This window comes from Girardinichthys multiradiatus, chromosome 6 (assembly GCF_021462225.1).
Source record: "Girardinichthys multiradiatus isolate DD_20200921_A chromosome 6, DD_fGirMul_XY1, whole genome shotgun sequence".
Taxonomy (NCBI): domain Eukaryota; kingdom Metazoa; phylum Chordata; class Actinopteri; order Cyprinodontiformes; family Goodeidae; genus Girardinichthys; species Girardinichthys multiradiatus.
The window spans coordinates 10,115,757-10,130,567 of record NC_061799.1 but is presented as its reverse complement, the minus strand read 5'-3'; the positions used below and the strand labels follow the sequence as shown (position 1 = coordinate 10,130,567).

The following is a 14,811-nucleotide window of genomic DNA, read 5'->3' as shown; positions in this document are numbered from 1 at the left end:
AAGGAAGAAATGAGGGACAGACAGATAGGTGGAACAACAGGTGGACAAATGGATGGATGTTTGAATGGATCTGAAAGACTGATGGACAAATGGAGGGGTGGACGGTGAGTTTTCTAAACATACAGAGTCAGATTGATGGACGGATGGATGGATGGACGGATAAATCTACCATACCAGGGGTCTCCAACTTCAGGCCTCGAGAGCTAACATTCTCAAACTTTTAGATACCTCCTTGTCCAACACACCTGACCCAAACGGATGGCTCGTTGCCAGGCCTCTACAGAACTTCTCGACAAGCTGAGGGGGTTACTCAGCCATTTGGTTCAGGTGTGTTGGAGCAGGGATGCATACAACATTTGCAGGACAGTGGCACTCGAGGCCAGGAGTTGGAGACCGCTGTACTAGACATTTTGAAAGGATATTTCCCTTCAGGTCAGGAAATACAAATGTTTTCCATACTTATCCACACCTTTAAAATAGTTTTAATTCCATAATGTGCATAAAGCCAACAAACTGCTAAAGTACAGATTAGTGACAGGTAACCAAAACGGCCATATACTTATGCTGAAAATTTGTGGAATCAGCTCATCACAGCATTTATAACAATGTGTGGGGGGGTTATGGCAGATAAGGGAAGATATGAAAAAAGTCACTTTCGCCTGTCACTGAGCTCATTCTGGAGCAGATCATCAATGACCTCATGCTTCTGCTTCCAGCAGCTCAGCCGTCAGCGCACACTGGACCCAGCCCTGGGTGTGGTATGCAGGAGTGGTGGACTAGAGATGATGGTGTGACAAATCAATGTAAAGCATACATCTCAACATGTGACAGATGAATCTACAAAATGTGATCAAATATTCACCTCATATTATTAATAATAACGGCTGCCTTAGTCAGCTGTGATGAAGAGAGGAGTGAAGCTATTTGAGTATTTTAAAAAATGCCTCCTGTAGGCAGATAACGATGACTAAGTTCATACACTACAATAGCCCAGATGCCTGTTTTCCAACCTTATAACATCCACTGTGCTCACTGCGGAAGGGGCTTATTTCCAAAAACAATGCGCCAACCTTGTAAAGTCAAAGCAGCACTATAAAACTTCCTTCAGCAGGGTAAATTTCTCCCAAAGAATGATTAAAGCCTGTTGAAATGTATCTGTCACTGTCATAAACAAGGCTAACGTCAGGGGTTTACCTCTTCATCATCGCTGGGCAGGCTCTGGTGGTCTGACTCTGCAGTCTCCTGCAGTCTCTGGTATTCTGCTGTCTCTCCCATCGTGGGGCTGCAGCACCCTACCGGGTGCTGGGTGGGGGGGCCTGCAAGCCCTCAAAGACCTCAAAAAGCAACTACTCCAGTCAGCAACCAACCCACGCACTCAGCCGGTCAGTCAGCTTTCTTCGAGCTCCATGCTGTCTTTGGGAGGACAAGCACAGCACACACAGCATTATTCCAGATAGCTTGGCACATTAACAGTATGACTTATATCTGAACTACGCAGCTGCTAAATCCCGCTGCTGTGATGCCAACATGATTCCCTTAGACGTTCAGGCTGAGTCAGCGCTTGTTAAAAAAGGGACGGACAATGAGAACCTCAGTTTCACAGGTTCCCAACAGGGCGTCCTTCGCTGACTGACCAGTGAGTGGGAACACAGGTGTGGATCACTGCAGGAATGTGTTACTCTAGGAAGCAGCTAGCAGGAACATTCAGCCCAAAAGAAGACAAAGTCTCATTTCTGGAGTAATGAAGAAGACACTCCAGAGTTGATCCTTTTCACCCACTCGTCTTGGAAGCTTCTGAAGGGTGCAACTGATTACAGAAGGTGATGAATCCAGCAGATTACCTTTATCATCCTTCAGTCCATCAAGCTGTCTCCATGATGCTCAGCTCTTCTCTCACCGACTCTCTTGCATTCTTTTGTAGTGCTGACGCATGCTCTTTAAATCCAGCGGTACTCCCTCTCTCTACCCGGTTATTATTCCAGGCCACAGGCATCACTATGGTCAGCCTCTCGCCTTTCTCTCATCGACAGCACACATACCACAGCAGCGGACTGGGACAATGTCCCTCCAAAGTTGCGTTTAGATTTTCACACCTGCGTTATTTGGTTCATCTATGATCATCCCAGGATTCTAAACTGGCAGCTCAGTGCTGAAGATGACGCCTGGGGTTTGGTGGGGGATTTTTGACACAGCTTTGCCCTAAATCGACCAACTAACAGTTGATGGCTAATCCCTCGTTGTTGTTGTTAGTGTTCTCCCCTCCTCTCCGCCTTTCATTCCCCCAGCCTCTAACCTGCTTTCCGCATCCGTCCACATATTTTTTTTTCCCATTTCAGCTTTAGCTCAATGATTTGCAGAGTGGCTGCCTCCTCTATTACCGTGGTAACGTCAACCAATCCCCACCTGCTCCCCACTCTGGCGTCCTGCAGTCACAGTGATCCACTCAGCAGTGGTTCTTGCAGAGGGAACCAATGAGGGCCAGACAGGCAGACGGGAGGAGAGGAGAGAGGAGAGCGAGATGCAGGGTGGGCGGGGGAGTCCTAATCAGGGGTTTTAATCTTCCCTCTGAGGGAAAAAACATGGCCATGCGGCTTTGTGTGTGTGTTTGTGCATGTGTGTGCATCAAAAAGCAACTCTCCTCTACAGGGAGGGTATCCAGGCCATCTGGATGCTAACTAAGTGGACATCTGGATGGCAGAGAAAGCAGCATGAAAGAACAATGTGCACATGTCACCCAGCCTACTGGTCTTTAGAAAGTTGTGTTGTGAGTTGCACTGCTGCACTTAAGAAAAATCTCTAACATATACAGATATAGGTACATTTATTGGCACCCCTGTAGCATAACCCAACACTGAAATATTTTTAAAAATCCCCACTTTAATTTGAGCGCATTTATCTGGTGGAGAAAAATTTTCCTTATTAATTTTTTTGAAACAAAATCATTGGTATTAATGAAAAAAAACATTTTTCCACTTGTCACTGGTTGACAAGTGGTCACTTTTTTTTCTGTTTTTTTTTTATAACGAAGAAAACTGTAAATGTACCTGTAAAATATCTGTTATTCAGATTTTAATTTTTCAAGTTGATCAGAGTTCCTAGGAACTTCAAATGTATAAGTCATGGGTTTTGGTTCCCTGGGGTGTAAATGTGTTGCAGAGGCCCATTTTTGACTTTGCTGGATAGTTACCTTACAAAATTACTATTTCCTTTCTCATTCAATAAATGCACTCAAATTAAACGTCAGAGTTTTCTAAAAATGTTCATAAGGTTCAACAACAGATTAATTCATTTGAAGGAGTCTTACACATCCGTAACAGTGGTGCCCATAAACATGACCTGCTCTGTTTAAAAAAATATCCAAATTTAAGATCAGTGATGCATTCAAATTTTCTCTCATCAGCCTATGGCTGTGCCCAAATTTGATCAAACTAAAGATTCTGATCAATCGACTTGAAATTTGGTCAGTTTGCTCAGAAAGGATGGAGGATCTAAAGCATGTTGAAGGGGCGGAGCCAGACCTCAATGTTCGACATCTCGCCAAAAAAACAAAAAACAAAAATGTTATAGCTCCTACAAGGAAAGTCGCAGAGACACAAAACCTTTTGGTATAGATCCACATCAGCCCCGGAACAATATTCAATGGTCAAATCTTGACATCATGAAAGCCCCACTCCCTGAGAACAGGAAGTGCAATGTTTTACTTTGGAAGGTCCATACTTGACCCGTCACCTATTCAACATGAAACTGTCCCCAGTGACAGATAACAAGATGATCTAAGTTGGTCTCCAGTACTAAAGAGGATTGGCTGGAGGGTGTGGCCATGGTGGAGTGGTGAAGTTCGACGTCACGCCATGGACTTACGTTTACCTTCAATTTCCAAATTTTTCTTCCGGCAGCAAATTCAATATGACTGATATTATTCCAGCCCCCAAAAGATACCTAGTGAAATAATTGGTGAGCGTGGCCCAATTTCTAAACAGCACCCCGTAGAGCACTAAAACAACCAGCTCCAAGCCATGCTTTGTTTGAGAATTATGAAATGTGGTATACATATGCAACTTCTCAAGACCTACAAAAAAGTCTCTTGGACCCATTGTCCAAACCCCACAAGAAGTCGGTCATTTTGGTTCAAAGCTGCTGTCTTCTTTCGTTTAAGCCATAAGGAATATACATGAAGAGATAAATAAAAACCACATGCCGTTATTTACAGTGGAGACAGTGGTTAACGTTCAAGTTCCATTTTTAAATGGCTTCACAACTCTGTGCTTTACGGTGTCGCGGTTGCTAGGTGACAGACGTGAAGACTACACCATCGACGTGAAGGCTACACCATCCAAATTCACAGCCAATCACTACTGCCTCTGGGGTTTTTGCGGCCATTAAAAGGACCCGGCCTATATAGACAAGTCCTTTGAAGGATGCAGCCCCTGAATTTGGACACAGTGTATATCTTCCTTTATCTGTTCCCATCTCCTGTCCCAAACAACGGGTGTTTTTTGTGTGTTTTCTTCCTGCTCTGTTTCCAAGTCTATCCTACCATGTTAAAGTCCTCATGTTAGCTGCAGCTGACTGAACAACACTCGCTCTCATTTCACAAACTCACTTAAACACTGTGGAAGAATCTGCTTTTTTGAGGCCAACATTCACAAAAATACAAACAATGGTTCACCATCAAACAAAGATATGCTCATCTACACATGGAAAAACAAGCCTTTACAGTGTGAAATAGAAAGTGCCCCCTCTTCCAGTATGCAACCACAACAAAAATAATATGAATTGAGGTTTGAAAATTATTTAAGTTAACAAAAACACTCAGATCTCACAATAACTGCACAAAACCAAAGACAAAGGGGGAAAACTGCATGTGAAAGTCTATGTCCATCATTGCTGCTTCTAAAAGGTTGCTGCTCTGGAGCTTACAATGCCAAGGAGGAAGGGCATCAGCATGTTAAATGTTAAAGCTGAATTAAAATTCAAGTCAATTAAAGCACATTTAGAAAAACTAAAGAAGTGTGTCTTGATTGGAAAGGTTGCTAGGAGAACTCTGAAAAAACCAATACAAGTTTTGAAACAATATATTTTGGACACATGAGACTGAAGAAAAGATATGTGGCCATAATGCACAGGGCAATCTTTAGTGAAAACCAAACACTGCATATCAGCACAAACACCTCATAACAACTTTTAAGCACTGTGGTGGAGGGCTGACGATCTGCAACCAGATGAACCAATCATCTTGAGGTTATTGAACTAATCATTTAGTGCCATCTGTCCGATCGCATCAGCTGTATTAAGGTGTTGCAGTGGCCCTGTCAAAGCCCAGACCTTAAACCAAATGAAATGCTGTGAAGAAACAAATGCCTGAAAATCTGAATTATCTGAAGCACTTTTATAAAGAAGGGTGGGCTAAAGTTCAGCTCCAATGGTGTGAAATACTAAATGTCATCAAGAACACAACAACTTTATATTATTGCTGCTGAAGGGGGTTCTGCAGTTTAAAATCTAAAATACTGATCAAACCTGAATAATTCTACACTGTAGAGATTCTCTAAAAAAAACAACTACTAACTTTTATTCTTTTTCTGAAAACACAAAAATAAGCCATATTTAATTTTTTGCCACCTAACTTTAACCTTGAACTTAAGACGAGCCTGAAAACTCCAATAAATGGGCTAGTCAAACCTGGACTTGATTATTTTTACACTGATTACAGATTCTTTAAAACACTGTACAGAATTTGTATAACAGTTGTGAAAACTGACCAAGAAGGATTTGCAGTCTTCCCCAAAACAGAAATCTTGTCTCGCTTCCATGAACCCAGTATCACTTGAGCTTGATATATCGTTATTATTATTATTATTACTACACCACATCCAGACAGTTTTAAAATGGTCATTTTTCTCTATAACAATTTTAAGATGAATTTCTAAAAGAAAAAGAAGGAAGAAGACATTCATGCTCCTACATCTTAAACACACAAGCTGGCTCCAAGCACAGAGCCATCTTTAAGTGGTACACTTCTGTTGACCAATGTAAGTCTCTCATCATTGTGAAAAAAATAACGGCAGACTCTTCTTTACAGTAATTTCATAGTCCATTACGGTTGTTGAACTACTCTAAGCATGCACTGCATGAATATGAAAGGTTAATGCAGGATTTGAACAAATTGATGGTTTATTTATCATTATTCTGTCGAAGATTTGCACCTGTGATTCAGATCGTTTTAAGTTGATGATGATGATCCAGCTATCACACCGACTGCCTTACACTTGATTCTAGAAAACTCATCAGTCCTCCACCAGCATGCTGGTATAAGGTGTTTCTCCTCATATACTGTGTTAATGTATATGACCCTTTTGAAAGTGTTATGATCTTTGGACATCCTCTACAGGGCAGGTTAGTAGCTGCTTAAATTATTTCACTTACCCCTATTGCTGAAGGTGTATTTTTCACACAGATTTTATTCATTTAAACAGAGGTCTATGTTACACTAAAACATCAAAAGGTAGATATTTTGTGAGATGTATCTACATTTGTCTCTATCAAAAGAAGAAAATATTTCCAGCATTGAGAACAAACTTTAGACCAGTTTTCCCAACCTCGGCTTAAGAAGCCTGGAAAACCACTTGGAAAAAAACTAAATCAGGGACCTCCTCTAGTTCTCAACATTTGACCCTACTAGACAAATCGTTTGCTAGGGAATGGTAAAACTTAGCCTGTTAAAGCATATAAACGCCTTCTCTAGTTTCATGATGGAGCTCTGGGAGAAGCCCACCAGACAGGCTGTGGGTGTAATGAGACACCGTTACCGACCCAAGTATCACATGATGCCTAAATCCCTACCTTTAAATCAACGTTTCAAACCCCAGAAGCACTAAGTTCTGGGTCTCTTGTTTGCCTGTCTCTTTATGACTGTAAGTGGGTAGACCTCAGGATCTGGGGGCAGCAGTAATCTCTTATCCAGAAGTTGGGGGGAAAAAATCCCTAAAGTCTACTTATGTGAGCTTTGTTAAGTGGAAATTCAATCAGGGTCATGAATTAGGTTTTTGAGCGAGACATTTTTAAAAGTAAATATATTTTCAAAATGCTCCTTTATAAAGGCTTTCAAACTCCTCTTGTTGCTTGGAGACAGGAGTCTATTGTCTGAAGGTTTTCTAAAAACCCTCCAATGCAAAATTTAGATCAGCTTTTAATAAAATCGCAATAATGAAACGAAAACTGATTGAGGTTTAAAGTTTCAAACAGTTGTCTTCAGAATTTCAGTATACAAAAATCAATATTTGTTTATTTGAGTAAAAAGGTATGCTACAAAGTAAAAGTATGGGTTGTGGTCATTTCAGCCCTTTGCCATCCCTCAGTTTTGGCCTTTATATAACCGAAAATGTCAGGTACTAAAAGACGCGGTCAGCCACAGGACATTTTATACCAATCATGCCAGTGCCAGTCTCATACATGCCTTGACAACTGACATTTACAAAGGCTGACAGAGAAATCTGTTGGTGGCCATAAAGTCATGATTTTACCCTTGACCGGCTTGATTGGTGATTGGTCAGAAGCTAAAAACCTGATCTTGCTCCGATCAGTAAATGCTCATAAAAGCTAACAGGTTAACGTGCCAAGACCCATCAGTGTAGACACTAACCTTCTCCAGGAGGCAGGCTCAGTTAGCTACTTTCAGTAAACATATGTTTCAAAGTGAGCTTAAAAGTGACGTCTGAGAAAGCACATAAGGTTAAAGAAAAAAAACAACCAAAAAAAGCTGCATGTCAGCCATTCCTTGGGGTACTTTTGAGCAGCCCATAACAGGAAGCTGAACATAGAAAAGGGTCTGCACACAATAACAGAGTTGGTAGCACCTCTGCCTTGCATCAAGAAGGTCCTGGGTTCAAATCCCGGCCTGGGATCTTTCTGTATGGAGTTTGCATGTTCTCCCTGTTAGTAAGTGGGATCTCAGCAGGTACTATGGCTTCCTTCCACAGTCCAGTGGGTTACTCCAAGTTGTCCTTGGCGTGTGTCTGCACGATTGTTTCTGCTGAATGACTCAGTTGCCCATTGATGGAATGGGTCCAGTGTGTCCCCCTCCCCTTGCCTAATGACTGCTGGAGATAGGCACCAACTCCCACTCTAACCAACCTAAACTCCCGAAATCTCCCAGTTAAAACAAGAATCTTCTACCTCTACTGGGAGTACACACAGACACTGTTAAAGACACTAAGATGCAGACAATTTAAAATGTCACATGTGCAAATATTTTGTCTTTGTTTTTAAAATATAGTGAAATTCTGTTCAACTGCTGAGCTGTGTAACACCGACTGCTCTCTCTTACACACACACACAAGGTGTGATGTCACCTCTGGTCCTAATTTAAATTATTTATGATCAGTCACAACTTTTTCTTAAATCTTGTAAGAAAGACAAAACCTATTTTATTTTACTTTAAACAAAAGATGATTTATAGGTCAGAGCTCTACTAAATCACTGATTGGAAAAAAAAGACAGATTCTCTAATTGCAGCATATCTAGTAATTGCAATATTTGACTCATTGTCTAATTTAAAGAAATTTGATTTTGTGAACTAAATAAATAATATGAACCAGCAGTATATCGTTCATTGATTTGATAAGACTCAACTGGCACTAATGGGGAACAGAACAATAATCGAAGGAAAAGAGATGTAATATAAAGTCTTCTGAAAATATTATATAACCCTATTACAAAAAAATAAATGTATAGAGACAGTATTTTTTAAATGTAAGATTTCGTCTAGACAAGACAAAACTAAATTTACAATGTAATTGTTGCATTGATGTCATTTTTTTTAAATATAATTTCCTTTCTACAATTTCTAGTATAATCAAAATGCTACAAAACATACAACAGGACCCAGTTGGCAGTACTTTACTGTAAATAAAGTGGATTTTTTTTTCTGTAGCTGAGAAATGCAGCTTTATTTGAAATAAAAATACTTTTAAATTCTTTTTAATATTATTAATGGAACTCAGTCACCCAAACCGAAAACAAACTGGCACTTGAAAATGATCCTAATTACCATCTGAACTTGTACAAATATTCCTTTACTGCGATTTCTGCACAAAATATTTCTTAAAACAACAGTTCAAGTTAAAACAGTTACATACCTATTTCTGCACTGACACCAGAGGAAGCCTCGACACACTCTGTTCTGGCTGCAGACTTAAAAACATCGCTCTGAGACAGAGGCACTGCTTCTTATACGTCATTGTAGTAACACCCTCCCACAGCTCCACAACCGTTCCCAGATGTTACACTACAGTGCTTTTCTAAGGAAGCAGTTCATACGGACCAAAGGCACGCCGCAGCTGTACTGAGGTCAGTGTTTCTGGGAATCTGCTGACATAGCAGTGATGTCATATCCCACTAAGGAAGCTGCAAAAGCTGAGAGGTGCGTCTGTGCACAATGTTGGGAGGTGGCGCTGCAGCTTCCTTTGAGTTTTAGATATTTGAAGATGCTGCCACATCTGCAAAAAATTTGTATAAATATTCACAAAGCGTTTGGGAATTGTTGCATGAAGATTCTATTGAACTGACTGTCTATTATTGGGGGAACAGATGGGAAAAAGTGTTAAACTGGCCTCTGTACCTGGCTGGTAAGCATCAGAACCAGAACTGCATGATTAACATACCAGTAAGTTTAACAATGTAAAACAGATTTATGTGCATTTTGTTCATTTCTTTTCTCAAAACTCTTTAAGGTGTGGACTAACTCCGACAACTGGAAGGAAATTCATTGTTTTACAAGTATGAAAGAATGAAAAACATAACGTTAAATAGGTGAGACCGATCCCTCCAAAGCAGCTGCTTCCAGGTCAAGGCAGCCTATTGCCTACTATGGTAGCTGGGAGGTGAAAACCAACAAAATCTGAACTTTTACAAAGCTTGAGACAAATTCACATTGCAGAAAACAATTTAACAAGATGTGAAAAGATGTGAAAGGCTTTTACAAGTCTCGAAATTTGCAAAAACAGGAGATTTCAGAAAACACATTTACATTTGAGAAAACACTAACACGAGCGAAACATTTTTAGAAATGACAAAATCTAATGGAAAAGGAATGTACCAACTTCGACGTTGACCCGGAAGTGATCGGAAGGCTCGTGGTGACCCAAGACGGACAGCAATCGAGCAGCATTTGCCCCTGTTTTCGGAACTACCCCTTCAGTTGTTTAGATGATGGACTACAATAGATGTGGCAGTGGCAGATAGCACTTGAAAAATGTGTTAAGGAAGACTGAGATCACAAATGATCGGAAAATAAAACAGGATATCATGAATATTTGCGGCAACTTAGTAAATGATAGTCGAGCTTTAATTTTGAAATTCCACATTACATCTTGATGAAATTCGATGAGTGGAATCTGAAAGTGTTCTCTTGTCATCCTGAAGAGACAGTAATCACTGGAAACAAACCGTGTTGCTGCAATAAACACAGAGACTTAAAAGCCTTAAAAATAATTTATGTTTATTTTCCTTAATTTTGAAATTCCATATCAGATGTTGGTGAAATTTGGTGAGTGACATCTGAAGGTCTTTCTGTCAACCTGAAGATAAACTGGTCACTGGAAACAATTTTATTTTAATATGTGAGGAAGCTTAGGGAATATAAACAGACATTCTCAAATGAACACACAAATGACCACATAAAACAGTGACAATAATAAAATGTTATATCTATAGATTCGCGGGTGAACCTTTAAATATCCAATATAAAAAACAGCAATAATGACATCAATCACCATGAGTCAGTTCATTTAAAACATATTGATTTCACTAAGATCTCAGCAAGCGCCAATGTCTTTATTCATGTTTTCACGCGCAACAAAACAGCGTGAGGGCTGATTTGTCCGCAGTAAAACAGAGGCAGCCGCTGTGACAGCATCGTAGAGGCTTTTACAGCTGGTCTGGCACCCTCATGGCCAGGGACTCTACAGAGACCCGGGGTGTTTTTAAATCATTTATTTTTATTTTCTGTGAGTAACATCACAGTAACCATTCATGATCTATAATAAAACGACTGGTTGTGGAATGTCTCTTCGTCATGCTTTCAGCACGTTATCCATACATATAATACTATTTATGACATAGTTTCCATCTCCAATAAATACAGCCACCTTATATCATGGGTCTAACACTGTTTACTAAATAATAACTAATAATGACATCATCATTTGAAAGTAATTACTGAATAACAGTCAATAGCTAATGACAATGATGACAACCCATTTCCTGATAATTAGCACTTGCTTCAGCAAAAACAATGGTAGCCACTGTGGCAGCATCTTTTACAGCTGGTCTGGCACCCTGTTGCACCCTGCAGTTGCAGAAGTACCATTTCTAGTTGCTACTGCCACGAATTGAGCTGCTATCGCTCAGATTCTCCTGACCACACAAAAAACAAAACCGCTCTAATCTACTCATATTTGTGCCTCAAAATGGGCAAAATGGCACTCGATTGCTGTCCATCTTGGGTCACCATGAGCACTACCCCTTATCACTTCCGGGTCAGTGTCGGAGTTGGTACATTCCCTTTCCGTTAGATGTCATTTGTAAATGTTTTGTGTGTTACAGTGTTTTCCGAAATGTAAATTGGTTTTCGCAATTGTGAATTTGTTTCGGGACTTGTAAAAGGTGTTTCAGATCTTGTTTGTTTTCTAAAATGTGAATTTGTCTCAAGCTTTGGAAAAGTGTTTCAGATTTTGTAATGTTGGTTTGCACCTCGCGGCCAACGTAGCCTGTTCTGACTTCATAACTTTTAATTATTGGCCTCATTAAAGCTTAGGTTATAATTCAGACAAACAAACAAAAAATTTGTTCCAATGAATTAGAAATAATGTGAACATATGATGTGTGGGTACACACCAGTATGACAGTCACAGTGCATACCAGTTTCAACATTCAACATTTTAAGTGGTTCATTATGCATATTATTAACCTTTTGTGCTACTCTATAAATAGAACATTGAAAGTCTAACACGGTGATATTAGCTTTATTTGGACAGGCCATCTGCTGTGGTAGCCAGCCTATAGTCAGTCTGCTGCTTGGTTTCCACACCATGACGGTTCATGCTTTTTGCAACTGGATATATTTCTAACCAGCCATATTTGTCTTTTTTTGAGTGAGGGAAAAGTGTAATTATTTGATAATGTTAAGTAGTTTAACTATGCTAATCACTAAAATAACATGCTACAGTCTGATCATTTAGCATTGGTCTTAAAATAATAGTAAAAGTCCTCTCACATGCATGCTGCAACATCACTTTAACTCTTAATAAAGACCACTAGAGGTAAGCGGGGCTTAGGTTTAGTGAAAACTTTGAATTTATAAAAGGAAATATGGGTGCCCTTCATAGATGGTTCAAACTGGATGCCAGAAGGGTCAGAGTCAGACCTCCTAATAACTTCCATCTACTCAGTGTCTCAAACCAGCTTAGAAATTTTTATCCATCACAAATCCTCCCTCATTTCCTTTCACAGAAAGATTTTCACATGAGCTAAATCAGAGAGGTGCAGGAACGTTGTACAAATCCTATGTGGACAAAGGTGAAGGTCAGAAACTAAAGGACACAAAGTCAGAGTGTGTGTGTGTGTGTGTGTCTAAGAGAGAATGAGAGACAAATACATACTCACACTATCTAATCCTAGTCTCATGTTGACTTTCTAGGAAACATTGAAGGGGCACGTGATTGCACACTCTGAACCCAGCAGGCTAAACAGGTGGAAATACGGGGGGCAGCAGGGACATTCACAGGATTAAAGGGAAAATAAACCTGGATTAGGACCCCCATTTTTTAATCTGTGTTTTTGTTTTCAGCAAACTCACAAGTGATGATGTATGCAAATGATCCAAAGTTGAAGCTCCCTTTGTTTCAGTACCTGGACACACATCTCGCTGCAGAGTGTGTGTGGTGACATTGAGGGGACACTGACCACAATGACTCCATGTTTTACACCTTCAGCACACGTGCCTGACCCTGCTGTCTGCCAATCAGAACACACTCCAAATCCTGCCTTTAGCTTGGACAACATGTGACACAGGGGTGTTTTACAGTAAAGATTCTATTTATGAAAATAAAACACATTCTTTATTACTTTATGCATAAAAATGAAGACCAAGGAACCCAGCAGACAGGACAGGGATAAAGTTGTATCCCATGCTTTGAACATCTCACAGAGCTCTGTTCAGTCCATCATCCTAAAAAGGACAGAGTACAACACAACTGCAAACCTATGACAACATTATGCCTGCACGATTTCAAGAAATCTTTGCATTGTGCAACTATTGCCGTAAATTGCCACAGAGGCATCAATTACTCCTCATTTTTCTGGCACTTTTTTCTTTACCACTACATAACGTTCACACCACTCTCAAAGAGCTTTAGCATCTCAGCCTTCAAAGACATGCGATTAATGAGGGCATAATGGAAAGTTCATTTAACTGAATAAATATGTCACATATATGCAGAGCGTGAACACATGTCATTTAAAATATATCCTAATACTGTATCCAAGAAGTCCTTTGTAAATGCGATATTGCACACACTAATTTTGCCATGACACCGTTTCAACATGGCAGGTCTGACAGGAGGCAGTGATCAGAGAGGCAGCCAAAAGCCCAATGGTAACTCGGGGGGAGCTTCAGAGAATCATACCACAGGTGAGAGATTACAATTAGTGTCAACAAGGCAGACACTAATTGTGCACTCCACAAACCTGGCCTCTATGGAAAGGAGTGGTAAGATGACATCCATTGCTAGAAGAAAGCCATAAACCGTTCTGTTTGCAGTTTGCCACAAGCCATGTTAGCGACACAGCAAGCATGTGGAAGAAGGAGCTCTATTCAGATGAGACCACAGTTAAATGTTTTGGCCTTCATGCAAAACACTATGTGTCACAGAAAATCAGATATGCACATAACTTTGAACACACCCCCTCAGAAATTGGTTGCAGCATCTTTCTGTGGGGATGAGTTTCTTCAGCATGGCCAGGGAAGCTGCTTAGAATAAATCCAGACATGTTGAAGAAGCTTTCCTGTTAGATGAGAACCAAGCTGAACTTTTTAGGCCTTTGTTGTGGAGAAAGATTAACATTGCACAGAAGAACAGGAACTACATGTTATTCTCTAAATGTGCAAAAATGGTAGAGACATATCCTAAAAGACTTGCATCTTTAATGGTAGCAAAAAAATGTCTCTACAGTGTATTGACTTAGAGGGGCGGAACACAAATGCAAGCCACAGTTTTCAGATTTCAGATTGTATCATTTTCATTTCACTTCACAATTAGACACTACTTTGCATTTGGTCTCTCACATAAAATCCGATAAAAAATAATTGAAGTTAGTGGTTATAACAGGGCATAATGCAGAAAGGTTTAAAGGGGGGGTGAACACCACTGCATCTCTAGCCAAGGCAGGCCAGAATGGGAGCTTCCTGGAAGTTCCAATATGCTCATGAGATGAAGTAATACCCAACACTATGAATTAAGTTACCCTTCCTGTATTAATTACGTTATCTGACCACATGGGGGCAGTCTAAGAGCATAAAAGAGAAGCAAATTTGAACCCTTAGAAAGCAGATTTTTAAAAGCAATGAAATGATTAATTTGTTCTTTATGAAAGCAAATGCAAAAATGTAAAAATAAATAAATTAGTTTAGTTTAAATTGATCAGCAGAAACACTGTCTCCCTCACAGAGAAATGCAAATACATTGTTTATTGTGAAAAATAACACAAATTAGAAACACACTTTGACCAAATTTTGAACTCACTAGTCTGTAA

The 14,811-nt window shown here is 39.9% G+C and overlaps 1 protein-coding gene across 6 annotated transcripts in view; it reads right to left on the bottom strand.

Annotated features, from left to right (window-relative positions):
• The window catches only part of tnk2b (tyrosine kinase, non-receptor, 2b), a 67,407-nt gene that overhangs the window by 38,128 nt on the left and 14,468 nt on the right, over positions 1 to 14,811 (bottom strand). For 4 of the 6 annotated variants that reach the window (XM_047367719.1, XM_047367711.1, XM_047367715.1 and 1 more), the window contains exon 3: positions 1,195 to 1,413. The exons of 1 other annotated variant lie outside the window; for it this stretch is intronic. Coding sequence is in view for 4 of the 5 variants with exons in the window: in XM_047367711.1 (XP_047223667.1) it covers positions 1,195 to 1,275 (81 nt within the window). In the remaining variant the exon portion in view is untranslated. Of the gene's footprint in view, positions 1 to 1,194; positions 1,414 to 1,841; positions 2,351 to 14,811 lie in introns of those variants that run through there. One more of the 6 variants, XM_047367712.1, reaches the window with a different exon arrangement.